The sequence below is a fragment of the Pan paniscus genome, chromosome 4 (assembly GCF_029289425.2).
Source record: "Pan paniscus chromosome 4, NHGRI_mPanPan1-v2.0_pri, whole genome shotgun sequence".
NCBI lineage: Eukaryota > Metazoa > Chordata > Mammalia > Primates > Hominidae > Pan > Pan paniscus.
Genome location: NC_073253.2, coordinates 20,444,950 through 20,463,874, shown reverse-complemented (window position 1 = coordinate 20,463,874; position 18,925 = coordinate 20,444,950). Strand labels below are relative to the sequence as shown.

Genomic DNA, 18,925 nt, shown 5'->3' with positions numbered 1-18,925 from the left:
TTTAACCAAGAAACTTCAAATGTAGCCCAGAGAATTTATTAAGCTGATACTTGACATGTTACAGAATGAAGAAAATACAGTGATGGGTTTATAATTTATTGTCATCATTCGAATTCCATGGGAAGAGCAATAAAGCTTGATTTCAAGCAGATTATCATTAATATACTAATTTTAAGAACTTACAAAAGAAAATTAAATCATTATTTAATCATGATTTGATATTGTTTGTGACAACCTCAGGGATTTGAATATTGAGGTAAGAAAAAAACCATACACCCTCCCTTGGTCTTTTGAAGTCATCATAAGGAAGACTTTATGTATTATATATATATATTTCCCCTTGTATCAGTGATAGGATGTAGGATGGAGGTGAAGTGAACTACAGGCATATTTTAGGTACACAAGTAACACTGAAGAAAGCCTGGACTTGAGAGAAGGTGAACCGAGAAGGAGTTTGTATGGCTGGGACAGAAGTTACAGTGAGGGAACATACATTGCTTGTTGGAGAGCCTTAAAGTTTCTCACCAGGAGTTTCAATTTAATTAGAGAAATAGCCACAAGTCACTGAACACTTAGAAGAAGAATGAGGAAGTTATAAAGCCTGGTATAATGCTTAGTAGATGATCAATAAGTATTTTGTTTTATACAGATGCCTACAAATGGTTCTTGTTTAGAGTTTCAAAACCTAATAACCAGTGTTGGTAAATATAAGAACCAGTTCTAGAGAGCTTAATAAAATAGTTATAGAACTGCAATGTAGGAAAAACACAGAAGAAAAGCCAATTTATGTGTGTTTTTGGGCATTTTCATAATGTAGAGCATATGTTTAGAAACCCAGATTCAAATCTAGGACATCAGAATAGCTAGGATACTGAATCCCAGCAGAATTTCCAATGGGGGAATCTTTCTCCCCTCCCTCCTTTCTCCTCTCTCCTCTGGCCCCACTTGTTTCTCTACAACCAAGCCCATGCCTCAGCTATTGATTGTACCCACGAGGATGAGCCAAGATAGCCACACTAGTTACCCTTCTGTCTGCCTCCTTAGGGGTGAGTGAGATCACAACAGGAAGTACAAGGATGTTCACCAGCCAGAGGCTGGCTCTGAACAGACTTGATCACTGTGCCTTTTCTAAGCCCTGGTTGAGCCACTTGCTTCTCTGATGAAGAAAGAAGCCATAAGAGAGTCAATAACAGGATAGGAGGAGAGAAGACGCTATTTCCCTCTTAATGCAGCAAAGTGAATGCAGTGCTCTCTGGAACTTTGAAAGAAGAGGGCATGAAGTAAGGTAATGAATGCAAAAAAACTTTTTGAGATGAAAAATACCTTTGGAAGGATTTCTTCCAAAAAATCTGGGGTAGTCAAAGGGATTTGAGCCAAGAAAATAGCATGAGGATTTCAGGAGGAACTTTTTGTGTTAAGGGTGAATGTGGCTGAAGAGATACGATGAAGAGAAAGGAAAAGGAGGAAAAGAAGATGAAGAAAATCATATTTTTGATGTATAACTGCTTTCATGTAACCCACCTACTTTCTTCTTTATTTGTGTTTGATAACTTACTAATGATCAGCTCCCAGGCACTGTAATATTTTTAGATAATTTTTACATTTTAAAAATAAGTTTGAGCAACCATGGAGAGTGAAGGATTTTTGCAAGGATTGTTGAAGAAAAAATAATGTTGGAAACTATTTTGCCTGTGCTGTCATATTTCTGTGTAATTTAGAACAACTCAGCAGCTTCATCGTAAGGTCTCCTGATATTAACTTGCTCCCTCAAACCCTCAGTTTGATTTTAGAGTATTTAATAAACATCCCTTTAATGTAAAAATTCAGCTGACTATACATTATCAAATCACCCAAATCACCACAATCACTGCTATATCATCCCAATCTCCAGGAATATTGCAAGTTTAGATGGTCTGGGAATACACAGGATCTCAGGCACTTAGGTATCTTGATTTATGAAGTGCTGTCCTTCATTAAAATAACAAAGAACCCCAGCATAAGAATATTCTATCACCAAGTCTTGTTGATTTTTACCTCCTATAGGTAAACCTACCAATTTCCCTCCGTCTCTACCTCTGACAGTTCTAATCCAAACCTCCATCATCTTTCACCTGGATTTTTGCCATGGCCTCCTAATTGGTCTCCAGGTATCCATTCTTACCCCTTCAATATGTTTTCTACAATGCAGCCACAGAGGTATTTTCAAAAGGCAAACATGATTCTACTGCTTTCAATTTACAGATCTTTCAATGGCTCCCCACAGTGTTTTGGGGAAAGACCCAAACCTTAACATGGTCAATGAGTTCTACACAGTCTGGACATTGTCCTTCCACCCCAGTGTTGTTATGCACTCTGATCACCCACACTGTCTTTGCTTCCACCTTCTCTAAACTCCAGTAGTTTTTTAATTCTTGAAATGCAACATGGTTCCTCTTGTCACATGGCCTTTGTGTGTGTTGTCTCCTCTGCTTTAAACACCTCCTCTCTTTCTTGTTTTTGCTTTATTAAGGCCTATTTTACACTTCATATCTCAGGTCTTATTTGGCTTCCTTAGAGAATCCTTAACCCCTGGCTAGTAAAAATTTTCCTATATTTGTTCTTTCAGCAATATGTACCTCTTTTTCACAACATTTAAAACAGTTGTTTCCATCAGTGACTAATTGATTCCTGGGTTCTCCACTGGGTCTAAGTTCTATTGTATCCTAAGTGTCTGGCACAGGAATTGGCTTAAAGTAGGTTCTTGGAGAATACTAGAATCATTTAAATAAAACACAAAATGCACATTTATAATTGATTACTATGTATGGATTAGCCAGCTAGGTTATACTTCCTGGCTTGCGCTGAGTGAAATAATGTCTTCTGAAGTAGTGACTTCTAAGATGACGGGCTTTCATTTCTAGATACTTTTTTGTAAAAATTGTTTCTCACTCACCCCTCTGCACAAGGGTGCATGTGCACACATACATACATAATTTTACCAAGCTAAGTTCTCACACTAGGTATTATTATCTGGCAATTCTTATTTAAAAAGAAAAATTTCTTCCTCAGTGAATGAAGTATGGATACTTAACCCAATTTAGCAAATATTATATGTAAACGTATGTGTTCATCATTAAATTTCTAAAAAGGAGGGAGAGAAATACTTCTTGAAAGGGTGAATTTTTCAATGAGTTTAAAGTATTTCCAAATTTGATGTTGTAATTCACTATTTTTACCTGCAGTCTAGGGGAAAACGCCAACAATACCTTTCCAGCAGACAATCTATAACCAACTTTAATCATGCATTATTTTAGGACAGCAATACATACATTGCTGAAATAGAGTATTTGGACTTGCCTAAAAAAATTATGTCTACTACTAAAATGTGTTATAATCAGAGCTAGTTAGAGTAGTTCCCAGGCACATGGAAGCACATTGAGTCCAATAAATAATCTCTGGCAAGTTGTGACAGAAAGTACACTAGCAAGCGTACTGATGTGGGTCAAGACTGATATTTTTTAATGCCACTTCAACTGTGGGGGAGTAATTAGGTCCTCTGTGTCCCTTGTCAGTTTCTCATAGCAGCATGGTGTGCAAGGACGTACAGACAGCTAGTGCTGAAAAATGGGTAATATCAACATGAAAGCCCATCAAGAAGATGAAAAGTATTCACTTATCATTCACTAAACAAATACCAGAAAGCAGAAACTCTGTTATAATTTCACCTCATTTTCTCTGTTATGATACACCTGACAATACAGTCAAAACAGCAGGGTCTGGATACCATAATGTGGAATTCCAAGTATTCAATTCACTAATAAATGTATTTCCCAAATGAATACTAATATTTGCCTATAATATAGCATGTCTGAAATTGAGAAATAAAATAAAAATTCAAATCTATTTCTTATTTACAACAAGAGGTTCTGATCTGGAGGATGTACTAGGAAATTAGAGTTGAAAAGATACAATAAGCATGAATGAGCAATACCTAGGATACTCACAGAAACAAAGAACAGGGCATATTTTCATAGGCAGCTTCTCTTTATTATTATCTCTGGGTCCAGAGAAAGGCTTACAACTTTCAAACAAGAAAGAGCTCCTACTAGGCTGTGGGGGAACTTACCACATCCCTGGACTCTCCTTCTTTAGGGGTAAGGATGACTGAGAGCAAAATGATTCCAAGATCATGGTCAGGATAATGAGGATCTTTCAGAGTAAGGGTCACATCTGTGGGCCTGTGATAGAAAATATTTAGATTTTGAACAGTCATTAAATGAATAAGCCAAATATATTTTTATTAATGCTTTATTATTTTAAGATAAAAAGTAATTTTGTCTTCCTTTACTTTCTTGGGACAATTTTTGTTATTAAAATATTATCAGTGTATTAAGTTATCCAATAAACTGCGAGTAGATCTGAATACACCAGATGAATTTCTGCTTTCTAAACCCATGAAGGTTCCAGAAAGTGGTTGAAAAGGTCAAGACTACAACCCTATTAAGAAGCCTATCAGTCTCCTTTCTATGCTCTCTAAACCCACAGAGAGTAGCACCATACACATACACAAGTGTGTGTGTGTATACACATACACACACACACAAATATATATATATACATATATATGTATATATATATACACATATACATACACACACATATACACTAAATACACATATGGGGTTACAGTCTGATTTAGTTCATTTTCATGTAATGATTACATACAAAAATTAATAGAAAAAACTTCATTATATTTTTTAATGATTACATGATAAAAACATAAGAACATTTACAACTGCCTTATGATGTATTATTCTTTCAGAGGTACCTCAATGTATTACATAGTATAATAACATAAATATTTATATGGCTACAATTGTTATCACTTTTTCTATACCCAGAGACTATTGATTTATATTTAGAATAAAACAGCATACACAAATAGGTTATTTTAAAAAGTAGTAATTAGATGTTTATGTGGTTTTGAGGAGAGGGAATTGCTAGTAAAATACGTAAAATATGTTATGTAGCAAAATACACACCAAATGCTCATGTATAAATAATCTCTTTTAATTTTTGAAATTATTCCAAATTGTCACCATTTAAAATTATTTTTCACCGATGATTTAACTTTCATAGGAAACAAGATAAATTTACGCTTTGGGATTAAGTCTATTCACTTGCATATCCTTATGCAGAGGTCTAAGAGAAAGTACCTGTGAGGTTTACAGAAGAACAGTACAGTCTATTCCAGATTGAGCTCAGTTTTCATGATAATAGACTCCATGCAACACCACTTAGGGCACTTCCTACAGCGGCAGGGAGGTGTGAGCCTGTGCTAGGTTATAGGCTGGAATGAAGGACTTACAGAAAAAGTACAGGAAAGGCTGCTCTTTTGTCCAGTCTGAGGCAACAATGACTATTGGAAGACCAATAAGCCATTGTGCTCAAACTAAGTTGATTGTAATGCATGAGTGAGTTCTACACTTTATATTTCTCTAGTCATCTACATTTACAGAAATAGAAAGTAGCGATCTGGCTCATTACTCTGCTTTCCTGTTTTCCATCATCCCTGGGGCATGATGTAACATGATCATCCAAAACAGCCAGGAATTCCTTCTCCTTAAAACCATCAAAGAAGGTTTCACAGTTCCCTTTGCAACCTATTTCAGCATGCATGATCTTTTCTAATGGTATTTTTTTATTCTATAATACAAATCAATTCTTAGTTCCTATGTTGAAATTCACTTTGAAAAATATAAGCCCATTATTAGGTGTAAGGAATGATTAATATTAGTAACAATAGTAACTTTGCAACTAGGGAAGCAATGATAAGTAATGTAACTGAGCAAATACAACCAACCTGCCTCCACCTTAGGAGCATTCCTTGGTAATCCGGCAATGGCAAAATCAGATTCTACCATGGCTCAAGTGACAAGAGAGTTGCTGTTTCTGAAGCAAAGTGTACACACTGTATTTTATATATAGTAGTCCAATTCTTAATAATTATGACTAACGTGCATAATCTTTTTTTATGCCCCATTAAAACCATATGGGCAATATGAAAGGAAGGAATGTCTCTTTTATCTCTCGATTCCTGGTGCTTAGCACAGTACTGGGGAACAGAGCAAGTAGGTATCCAAGAAGTTTTCGGTTGAAGAGTTGTTGAATGAGGTAGTCAGGGAAGATGCTATTATTTCCACTGGGTAAGTGAGGAAGATGGATTTGAGAAAGGCTGACTAGCATGAAGGCTCACCACTATAAATGACAGAACTAGACCCCAGATCAGCTGACATTTTCTGTTACACAAGCCCACTGCATGACAAGGGGTGGTGATATTACAGCAGTTCAAAAGTTACCTGTTTAACTCCAATTGTGTCAGATCCAGAAAGGCTGAGCCCATAAAGTCATCCTGTAGTCCAAAATCATAGTCAAATACCTGAGACGCCAAAGAGAAAAAGCCTTGTTATAAATATCTCCAATATAAGCTTTATGTGATAATGTCTTGGTCATAAAATGTTGGTTGTCTATGTCACCAAAAGCATACTAATATTTGTATTTTAAAATAATTGTTTTTGTACTTTGGAATATTAGAGTCTCACGAAACACTTAAAGAAAACTACATTTTATTTTTTACTTAATATTACTGATGGATTATATCAAACAGAACTTTAAGACAGATGTAACATAATCAAATAAAATATAGTAAATCTTCAAAAATGTGGGAAAAAGCATAGAATTCAACAAGTATGTCTTTCATATTGGGCTATGGTTGATGAGAATATGATTCCAATATCTTCGTATTTTTTAGGCCATTAAAGATACATTTTGTGGTATAGGACAATGCCACTTTAAACATACAAATAAGTAAAAAGATACTATGATTAACTTACTTTATAAAGTTATACTAAGGTTAAGTTAAAATAAAGTTTTATTGTCACAAACAATTACTGGGGGATAATACTAATATACCTAACAATATAAAAACTAAAATGAAAAGAAAAGAAAGAGATAATGGGTTTCTTCCTTTTATCAATACTCTATCCAGTATATTCTCTGTGTTTTGTGTGGTTCTTATTCACTCTGTGGTAAGTAAGACAATGTCTCTGACCTCTTGGATTGTACATGGAGGGTCTGGGATGGCCTATAAATACCTAAATACAGTTCAGTTATAAGTGCTATGGAGCAAATAAATGTCTAAGAGGTGTGTGGGGAGCTGCTATTTTAGATGAGGAGACCAGGAACTCCTCTCTGAGGAAGGATATTTGTGTAGACACCCAAATAATGGGAAGGAGTACGCTATGCTAGCAAGAGCAAGAGCCCTCCAGCTGAAGGAAACGGCAAGCCCAGGAGAGGGACTGATGTGTTTCACACATCAGTTGTGATCAGCAAGAAACCAGTGGGGTTGAAGCAAATGGAGAGAGACAGATAATGGAAGGATGCTGGAGGGATAGTTCAGAGCTAGATCAGTTAGGGCCATTTCCAAAGGATGCTAAGTAAATGGGAACTGGCTAACTTCCATCCATCTATTAATTTTGTCACTCATTCATTCCCTCAGCCAATATTGACTAAGTACTTATTATGTGCCAGGCAATATGCTAGGAACTGAGTAAACAGTGGTGAGCAAAAATGCCATTCTCAACGCTTACAGTTTAGTGAGGGAGACAGACGTTAAACAAGGAAGCACATAGATGATATGTGGTTACAAATTCTGATAAGTGTTTTAAGGAAAAGAAGAGAGAACGAAGAGAAAGTAAGGAAGTAAGTAAGGAAGATCAGGGAAACCGTTTACGATGGAGAAAAAAAAACGCTACCAGATGAAATTTAGAGCTGTCACTTCCTGACCTTTTCAGGTAGAAAAAATTGTATTGAACACTGGAGTAATTGAGCATAACCAGATAAATCTGCTCTTGAATGGATGACCTGGGCCTTTGGTTGCTCCAGGATGTGAGAATCCATGAAGCTGAATCAACAGCCCAGCACTCCTATGCTCAATTCTTGGCACAACAGTTAGAAAGCTCAAAGCAGAGCATCCCTGAATCAGTTGCTCTTTTTTTTTCTTTTTCTTTTTTTCTCTATTACAGGTGTACTTCAATTTAAGAAAATTTAATATGTAAAAAATTGATACTTAAATAAAAAGATAAATACTTTGCATTACAAAAGGATTCTTAGATTTGAAGAGTCACATGGGGATTTATTTAAGTAATAAGCTCCCTTAATGCCTTTTAAATTATTCTATTTGCAGTCATTTGATTTACATACAACCTTTCAAGAATGCATTTATTGTAGAAAGCTCAGCACTCCTGCAATAAATATTCTCCTTGATCAATTACACTTCTGAGCTTTAGTCATCTGCTCAGTGGTATAGCACATGCATGTACTGCACATCTTATGCAACTGACATCTCTGTATTTGCAAGTGGCTGCAGCAGTGTATTTCACAATATACAATTTACACCAAAACATTGGAGAAATTTCTCTTGTGGAATCTCATCTAATCATACCATCCTTAGGCTTAAAATCTTGGGGGAGAAAATAGGTGGCATATAATCAGTGAGATCAACTGAGGTTCACCCACACACATGAGGTTGAGAGCTGTGAATCCAGTGAATTTATTAGTGCAGACAGCCCAACTGGGCGATTCAACATCCAACGTCTTTTCACTCTCCTGGTGAGAGTCTTTCCTATTATCCTAATGCTAGATGTCTACTTTAACTCTCAATTCCTATTAATCTGCAAAGGCATAAACATGGGAAGAAAAGGAAACACTAGAATCCATGCATTAATGAAATTATTAGCTATGCTGTTTGGTTCCAAGCTCTACATACTATTTGTCAGAGGGAGCATTGCTCTAAGTGAGCTTTAGAAATACAGAGCATAGGAGAGAGATAAAATAGGAAAAGGTACTCCCACTGCACTAACAACAAGCACAGTTCATGCTTATTAATGTTTATTCAATATTTACTAGGCACAACCTGGTTAACAAGGTATTGTTGTTTCTATTTTTCAGATAATGAATCCAAAGCTGAAAAAAACACATGTTATTTTCCCCCCAAATCCTAGGGCTAGGAAGACATGAGATTCAAATCTTGTTGTATTGAGTGTCATAAACAGAGTGTGTTTAAATTTCACAAATACGTCTTAGGCACCCACTCTAAGAGAAGCACTGAGAGTTAAAACATGAATGATTTAGATGAGATCCTTGCTTTCATGGGTCCTTCACACCACTAGTTGGAAACATTAGGTAACAGGTAGAAGTTGCTTGGGACTTGGTAACACCTTCTGCATTCTCAAGTGACTTTAGAACAAGAAATATTTAATTTTAAACAACAAATTCACCTTACTGTTTACTAAAAATCCATTGGGAAGTGTATCAGTTAAAATGCTTTTGTTTTTGTTTTTAACACAAAATTCAACTCAACTGGCTTCAGTTTCTAGCTCAAATGACTGAAGAAATGTCTATAGGTAATTATGGCTTCTGGGAAGTTTTAATTTGGCAGTTCAAATGATTCATGCATTTATTAATTCGTTTATTTGAAAAATATTTGGTGAGCACCCACAATGTTCCAAGTACTGTTCTAGGCATTTGAAATAGAGCAGTGATCAAAACAGTCAAAGTCTTTGATTTCTTGGAGCTTACATACGGGGTGGGGAGAGACAGACAATAAAGAAATACATATGCCAAGTAGCAGTGATAAATGTTAAGGAGAAAAATATTTCAGAGTACTGGAGTGATGGGAACTACTATTTATACATGATGTTCAGAAAGGACAACGAGAGTGGGAGGTATTTCCCCATGATGGGAAAAGTGTGTTTCATAATGAGGGAATAGGAAAGTGCAATCCATGATGAGGAAAGTGTCTTCTGCAAGGGGGGAAGAGGAAGTGGAGAGGCACTGAGGAAACTGGCCAGGGGCCAGTGAGGCTGAAAGTAGTAAGCAAGAGAAGAGTGCTGGAACATTAGTTCAGGCTTAGGCCATGGGGCCTACCATCATATTTCAAAGTCTGGGAGAAGGATCCAGAGAGGAGACTGAGAAGGAACAGCTACTGAGGGAGCAGGAAAACCAGGAGAGTGGTATCCTGAAAACAAACTGAAGAAAGAATGTTAAGATGGAGGAAGTAGTTAACTGTATCAAAGGTAAATGATACAGCCTAATCCCATTTCTGCCTCTCCAGTTCTCTATCAGAGCTTCCTCATCATTACTGCCTCAATAGCTGCCCCAGGATGCTAATGGCCTGCCAGGACGTCCAGAGTGGCATGCTTCTTTACTCAAGTCTAGTGGGGAAGCGTGAGCTGCTTTGTCCCAACATTCCCAGCAAAGTACTGAATCCGTTCCAGATGGGCCAGCTCATATCACATGCCTATTTATTGGCCAAAGATATGGAAGTGGCTTAATGGCTAGCATAGGTTGCCTTTATTTTTAAAGGCAATGGTGAAGTCAGTGTCCATGGAACCATATGGATCTTCAAAGAGAAAAATTGGGAGCCCATAGAAAAGGTAAAAAGAGATACACGTTTGGAAAATCCTCAACTAATATCCCTAACAGAGAATCCAAACTAGGGTTCTTATGATGGCTCCAGGTGCCATGATACTTGCCTCTCTAGAGCTAAAGCTAGTTGACACCCACCTGTAGCTCAGTCCTGGTCTTGGCTTTAGGAAAACTCCTGATATGAATCAGGGAGACTTTCAGGATTTCTAATTCAAGGCTTTGTCTCAGCATCAAGTTACCCTTGCCAAAGGTTCTGCACCTTACAAACTGACGTCCCTGATGCTGGCCTATGTGTTAGTTTTGGGATCTCACTCAGGTCTTGCTTTGACCGCCCACGTGGACATTCCCTTAAATCCATGTTCGGCATCCTTCTCCCCCAGTGCCGACTGATTGCATGGAGAAACATCTCTTTCTTATGTTATTCACTCTGAATATTGTTTTCTTCTTGCCTCTATTATGTAGTTGTCTGGCTGAGTAGTATGTCTGTATCCTAGGAAACTTGTACCTGGGCTAGATGGAACAGCCTCATTTATTTCTTCAACCTCTGTCTTCACTTTGTTTTGAACTTTATTTCTGATCTATTCCCCTATTTCCAGCATCTCTGGAATCTGCTTTTGTTGCCTAGGCATTTTGCTTGCCTGGTCTCTGTCTACAAACTGAAAATAGCTCTATCTCCTCCCTGTGATACCGTACTCTGATCTTGCCCAGTCCTTGGGTTCTACCTTGACATCAAGCAATATGGTTAATATCCCCATAGGATTTTTCCCAGCCCCAGTATTGGGGAAATGGACAACGGATGTAGGGATAATTTGGCCCTTCCATGTCTACCCTTTCCTATTGCAGTTCACTGTCTGTGCCTAATTATGCTCTGAATTATGACAGGGAGTATCTAATTGGCACTCACTCAGTAATATGACATCGCTCCTTAGAATTTTCTATTGCATTCCTTACATGGTAATTTCTATGATTGAATTAGTAATAATATACTTATAACATCTCATTTTTCTATTTCCCACAGAATATATGATAGTATATCCAATTTCAAAATAATCTAAAAATATTTTAGTGTTAGTTTACTAAATATATATATATATATATATATATAGAGAGAGAGAGAGAGAGAGAGAGAGAGAGAGAAAGAGAGACAGGGTCCAGGGTCTCACTCTGTCACCCAGGCTGGAGTGCAGTGACATGATCATGGTTTGCACTACACCTTAAACTACTGGGTTTAAGGGATCCTCCAGGCTCAACCTCCCTAGAGCTGGGACCACAGGTGCATGCCACCATGTCTGGCTTTAAATTTTTTTTTTTTTTTGTAGAGACAGGGTCTCCCTAGGTTGCTCGGGCTGGTCTTGAACCTCCTGAGTTCAAGCGATCCTCTCACCTCAGCCCCCCAAAGTGCTGGGATTATAGGCATGAGCCACTAATAATATTTGAAACCATATTAGAGTTTCTTTAAAGGCCCTAACCTAAAACAAATAAACAAAAACAAAACCTAACTATGACCTTAGCAATTAGCCATCTTTAGTGGAAACCAGAAGCTATCTTACTTAACTGCTAGGTGGACATAAACTAACCCTTAATCTCTGAGTCTCATGTACCCATACAAAAGAGACGAAAACAGTTATTTGTAGGGTTATGGTGAGGGTTACATGAGATGATATTGGTCTGGCATTTAGCACTCTTCTCAGTCCATGGTAGTAACCATTACTATGATGAAGATGTGATTGCGGATTTCATTTTCCCGAGACTCAATAACTTCCCATATTCTTTGCCCACAATCCAAAAACAAGTATAGTCATGCTTTTTTGTTTGTTTTGTTTCATTGCTGATTTTGTTTTGGTCCAAAATAGTGGAAGTTCTTGATTCATGCATTTAGGAAGTGTTTTTGAATCATGTGAAACAAAACATCTGAGATAATACAAACATCTTACTATGAATACCTTGGTTTGGGTGCTCTATGGTTTATGGCTGGAAACGTTATTTCCATTCCAACTACTCATTTGTTTCCATTTAAATGTCCAGAAAAGTGGCTCCCTACTTGTGCCTCAGAATAACCTATTGAGGTGTTTTAAAAATATAGAAGCTTGGACTCTACTTCAGAGGTCCTGAATCAGAGTCTTAGCAAGTGAAACTTGGACTTCTAGATTCTTTAAACCTTTATGAATAACTCTTGTGTACAACCAGGGATAAGAATCATTGGTATGTGACATTTTTAAAGTGTCCTTATAAGCTACCGAGAAATAATTTTGGACAGGACAGTAATGTGGTCCTTAACTTAAACAGAGCTTAAAGTAACATTTTCAACTTTAACTCTTAAGCTTGGATAGAAATGAATTATTTAAGGAAATGTCCAATTTTTTAAAATGACCATCTTAGAAACAGTCATGTGGTCCCATACAATTATTTTTCTAATCTATCAAAATGGTTCTATTTTTCAGAATAGTGCTCCCAATTAATACTCCAATCTCCAACTCATGATTAGGCAAAACAAATAACAATTTATATAAATATATTCCCCTTTATGTTACTTTTATCTCTTCTACTGTAATTCTGGCATTCACTGTGGACCTGGGATAATAGTGTCAGTGAAATAACAATGGAGAATTTGAATTCAACTGAAATGGGTGTCAAATTTATCCTATTATCTAAGGTGTGTGCTGGAGCATCACTCTGAATACAGGGCAGACTAAAGTGGCTCCTGTCTCAACTAAAAGCACAGCATTTTAACTCCCAGTTTCTATTCTTACATTATATATAGATTTTATAGCTAATTCTCCAAGCCTTGTTCTCACCTGCACAGAATATGCTCTTCTCATTAAAATTAAAAGTTACATAAATTCCAACCAATTGCAAAGAATATTTTTATTTTGTGTAGTTTTTTTTAATGACAGTTCCAAGATTTTTTAAAAAAGTAAAATGTTTTTACTAGAAATAGTACAAGCACTTCAACTTGAATGCACTTTCATAACCTTGGCTCAGAACTGAATTTTTTTCCTTGGTAATTTTTACACTGATAGAAATCAGATTACAGGGTACTGATGGACTTCTTTTTCCTCTAATTATAGATAGGAGGGTCGTATACTTAACGTGTTCTAACTATGTAGTTCACAGATGCATTTTCATACTCTCAGTCACTACAGAATTGATTAGTCCCTAAGAAATCTTCTGGGCAAGATTAATAATCTGTTGTGGAGGATGTGGGCATCATATCAGAACTGAGTCACTCAAACACACAGGCCTGCATAGAGACAATAAAAATGATGCAATTTTTATGAAATTCTAATAACTTCAAATATTATTTCCACCAAGGTACCTTATTTGATTCTTCCCCTAAGATGAGGCAAAAAATGGAACACAAATAATGGAAAAAATAAAGCAAAAAGTTAGAGATTTTCTTTCAAAAAAAGCCCTAGGCATTTTACAGAAAATGAAAATCAACTGAAAAAAATAGGAAAGCATTTAGAAAGTATATTTAATACTTTAAAAATATTATAAAGTATTGTATATAATAAAGTGACATCATTTTATATGTGTACTAGTATCTCAGAGACTTGTATGATTTCTATTTAACTTAATTGTCTTTCTCATATAGAAATGTAAAAAGTAACAATGTAAAAATGTAAGTAAAGTATAAAAATATTTAAAAGTAACTGTGTATCCTCTTCTGTATGGTAGAAGTTAAATTGTGGCTACATAATCTTATATATTGAAAGTTCAAAGTGATTTAAAAAAAACCCAACAACCTTTGGGCTTGCTTTCTTAGTTTCTTTACTCATAGTGTGTGATTAACCAAGCCTTCTGGCCTGCATACAGTGTTGCTGTCTTCATTTACAGTATATGTACATTTATAGTATATGTATGTGTACTGTATATATGCAGACTATATATATACAGTATATGTATAGACACATATATATACACCTATACTGTATATTTATACATATACATACATACATGTATATTCTTGCTCTCAAGTCAAGACCATTTCTGCCACAATTTAAAAAATTTTGGCCAGGCGCGGTGGCTCGTGCCTGTAATCCCAGCACTTTGGGAGGCCGAGGAGGGCAGATCACGAGATCAGGAGATCGAGACCATCCCAGCTAACAAGGTGAAACTCCTTCTCTACTAAAAAATACAAAAAATTAGCTGGGCAAGGTGGTGGGCACCTGCAGTCCCAGCTACTCAGAGGCAGGAGAAAGTCGTGAACTCAGGAGGCAGAGCTTGCAGTGAGCCGAGATCGTGCCACTGCACTCCAGCCTGGGCGACAGAGCAAGACTCTGTCTCAAAAAAAAAAAAAAAAGATTTTGTGTAAATTTATGGGGTACAAGTACAGTTGTGTTACATGTGTAGATTGTGCATAGCAGTCAAGTCAGGACTTTCAGGGTATCCATCATCTGAATAACATACATTGCACCCATTAAGGAATTTTTCATCATTTAGCCCCTTGCTACCCCCTCATCCTTCCAACTGTCCAGTGTTTATCATTCCACTGTCTATGTCCACGTGTGCACATTATGTAGCTCCCACTTACAAGTCAGAACACCACCATTCTTTTTTTCTGTACTTCAGTTTTTTGTTTATTTCTTTTTGAGCCTAGTAAGACATTCCTTTTGAAAAATGCATTTTGGCATTTGGATTTCTACATAGATGAATACTTATTCTTGAGCACAAAAGAGTAAGAAAAGCACCTGACCAATATCTAATATAATTTGAGGAAATTCATATGTAACCCTTTCAAAGACAGGACAGTCACATGGTTCTTTCATGGAGTAATATCCCACTAAGTAGAAGTAATTAAAAATAAACTTCTTTCTTCTCATGATTTTTCACTTCAGCAACATTAATGAGATCCAAACAGCCTCTTGCTGTCCTTATTAATACCTGCTTTCTTTCCTGACCATTTTCTTCATACCTGCCATTGCTCTAACTCATGTCTCCTGATCTCCCACCTCCCCACCCCAGAAATAATACTTCCTTCACAGCCCACTTGTCTTTTCTTTATTCCTTTTTCATTGCCTATCTCAGCTCTTTATTACAAAGATAATTCCTTTTTTTCTCATGTGGATATTTCTTTCTCTCTAGAAGTGAGGAGCAGGGAAGAAAAATCTCTGACCACAAAGGTCTTCCCTTTTGTGGGAGAAGGGTTGGCTACGCACACTCTCATATTAACATTATTGTGCCATCCCATATTATGTAGTTAAAGACAGTTCAAAAACGCTATTTAAGGCCGGGCACGGTGGCTCATGCCTATAATCCCAGCACTTTGGGAGGCCGAGGAGCACAGATCACTTGAGGCCGGGAGTTCAAGACCAGCCTGGCCAGCATGGTGAAATGCCGTCTCTACTAAAAATACAAAAAATAACTAGGCATGGTGATGGGTACCTGTAATCCCAGCTACTGAGGAGGCTGAGGCAAGGGAATGGCTTGAAACCAAGAGATGAACGTTGCAGTGAGCCAAGATCGTGCCACTGCACTCCAGCCTGGGTGACAGAATGAGACTTTGTCGCAAAAAAAAAAAAAAAAAAAAAAAAAAAAAAAAGCTATTGAATTGATTTTCTTTAGCCAGTGTCCAATGGAGACAATTTATTATGCAAGTGTGTGTCTATTTGCCCCATAATGACTTATAGAAAATTAACTGTATACTTATGTATACTTATGAGATTCTCTTTTCAACCTTCTTATAAACTACCCTCTTATAATTTCAGTAACAACTTGACTATTTCTTGTTCCTTTCTGTGGAGGAAAGAAACAACTAGAGGTAATACAATGATGATATGAGAGGAAGAAGTATGCCTAGTGATTGCTGAAAGATGAGATTTCTGGGTCATGTGCCAGTAGTAACAACTTAGGGAAAAGGGTGGGATGTGTGCTGTTGTGGTAAAAGTAGAAAAAGGTCTGGTCACTGAATGAACAGTCAGAGCCTAGGAGCAAAAAAGAATATAAGTACCTAGAGATGTAAATTAAAGAAAAGCTGGGCATGAAAATAAAACAAGGAATAGGGCTCAGAATAGGAACTAGGTTGTAACTCCTCAAGTTCTTCTCTTTCTTTTAATTACATCAAACGAGAGGAAAGACTCCCCACCCCCAGCCCCCCATTTTTGGTAATCTAATAGAGATAGGAATTTTTCTCCCCCATCACCTTCACCCTTCTCATGCTCCAAGTAAAGCATTTTGCTTGCAGCCAGAAATGGCAGATCTTAACTAATACAATTTTTAAACAGAAAGACTGGGTTCTGTGTAAGTTCTCCTTTCTGTTAACTTATATGGAAACTTGTTTTCATATGCTCCCAAAGTGCACTAAATCAGTTAGCAATACCAAGCACAAGGGATACACTTCATAATCCTTCTAAATGACTGGCAAGAGAACTGTCCTGGAGAAGAATGCCCCTGCTAGCTCCTCCTTCCCTCTATCTCACTTCTATCATATTATCAATAGATTAGAGTGGCGAAGAGCAGAACACATCTCTGGTGAAAACTCTCATCAGACAAAGAAACATGATAAAACCCAGTAAATAGGGATTTCCACATCAGTTTCTATCAGGAAAAAACAAATAAATGGCTCACCTTTATATACAATGGCTCCCTAAGATGATCAACCAGAATACAAGCTTTTTCTTCCCACACAGGGTTGAGGTTCTTGTGTATTATCTTACTTCTAAAAACTTCTTTTCCTCCGATTTTAAACTTCACATATGGATCACTCGTCCCTGTTAAATAGATACAGATTGATCCATGTTAATCATGCCTTGGTTTGGAAGCAAGAGAACCACTCTTTTGAAACAACAGAAAGTATTTAAAGGAAGAAAAGTTAAATGAAAATTATCTATGCAGAAATAAGAGTTAAGTGTTTTCTTATGAATTTTTTATTATATATTGAAGTGATAAATAATAATAATTATTATTATTTCATCTTCTGATCTTAATCATGTAACCTTGTCCTGGCAGTTAAAAACAGTCTATTCCAGCAATCCCGCTAGTGGACATCTACCCAAAGGAAAAGAAATCATTTTATCAAAAAGATACCTGACTCAAATGTTTATCACAGCACTTTTCACAATAGCAAAGACATGGAATCAACAGACTATTGGGCTAAAATGTGATATATATATATATATATATATATATATATATATATATATATATCATGCCATGATATATATATTCCATGGCATATATATATATACACACACACACATATATATATACAAATATATATATGCATATATATATACAAATATATATGCATATATATATACAAATATATATGCATATATGTATATATATACATATATACACAAATATATATATGCATATATATATGTATATATATATACACATATATATGCCATGGAATACTACTCAGCCATAAGAAAGAAATCATGTCTTCAGCAGCAACATGGATGGAACAGGAGGCCATTACTCTAAGTGAAATGACTCAGAGAAAGTAAGTAAAAAACTACATGTTCTCTTTTACAAGTGGGAGCTAAACAATTGGTACACATGAAGACAAAGAATGGAAAAATAGACACTGGAGATTCCAAAACGTAGGAGGATGGGAGAGGGGTGAAGAATGAAATACCACCTATTTGGTACAATGTATACGACTTGGGTGATGGGTATTCTAAAAGCCCAGACTTTACCACTATGCAATACATCCATGTAACACAACTGCACTTGTATCCCTAAATCTATTTTTTAAAACCACACTCTATTGCATGTTGAATGTGTAAATTTAATTAAAGTTATAAATCATAGAGATTAATCTGATCTTTCTCTTGATATCATCTGGTCAACTATAAAAAGATGTTGAATAATCTTCACTGATTTAAATAGTTTTAACAGCATATATACGCTGCTAAAATTTTATACTAGTCTAATGGGCTTAGGAAAAGATGCGTGTTAAAGTGGGCTTCATTTCATCCTTGGTCCCATATTTTTTCTTGCTCAGAAGTTTCAATTTTAGAATGTTAGGAAGGGGTGGAGGTCTCAGAGAAAGACATCAGGAGAAAGGGGAACACATGTTTAATAAGTGAATTGGATTCTTTGTATTATCCCTTGACACCTCCTAAACTCCCTATGATGATAAAGAAAATCAAAGTTGATTCCCAGGCAAGATGGCCAAATAGGAACAGCTCCAGTCTGCAGCTTCCAGTGAGATCAATGCAGAAGGCGGGTGATTTCTGCATTTCCAACTGAGGTACCTGGTACATCTCAGTGGGACTGGTTGGACAGTGGGTGCAGCCCACAGAGGATGAGCAGAAGCAGGGTGGGGCATCACTGCCTCACCCAGGAAGTGCAAGGGTTTGGGGAACTCCTTCCCCTAGCCAAGGAAAGCTGTGAGGGACCATGCCGTGAGGGACAGTGCTCTCTGGCCCAGATACTATGCTTTTCCCATGGTCTTCACAACCCACAGACCAGGAAATTCCCTTGGGTGCCTATGTCACAAGGCCTCTGG

The 18,925-nt window shown here is 36.7% G+C and overlaps 1 protein-coding gene across 11 annotated transcripts in view; it reads right to left on the bottom strand.

Annotated features, from left to right (window-relative positions):
* MCTP1 (multiple C2 and transmembrane domain containing 1) overlaps window positions 1–18,925 on the bottom strand; it is a 596,961-nt gene that overhangs the window by 233,733 nt on the left and 344,303 nt on the right. For all 11 annotated transcript variants that reach the window (XM_014344845.4, XM_034959770.3, XM_034959771.3 and 8 more), the window contains exons 3-5: window positions 17,035–17,177; window positions 6,339–6,418; window positions 4,106–4,217 (exon numbers count right to left, since the gene is read on the bottom strand). In XM_014344845.4, the coding sequence (XP_014200331.2) occupies window positions 4,106–4,217; window positions 6,339–6,418; window positions 17,035–17,177 (335 nt within the window). The remainder of the gene's footprint in view (window positions 1–4,105; window positions 4,218–6,338; window positions 6,419–17,034; window positions 17,178–18,925) is intronic.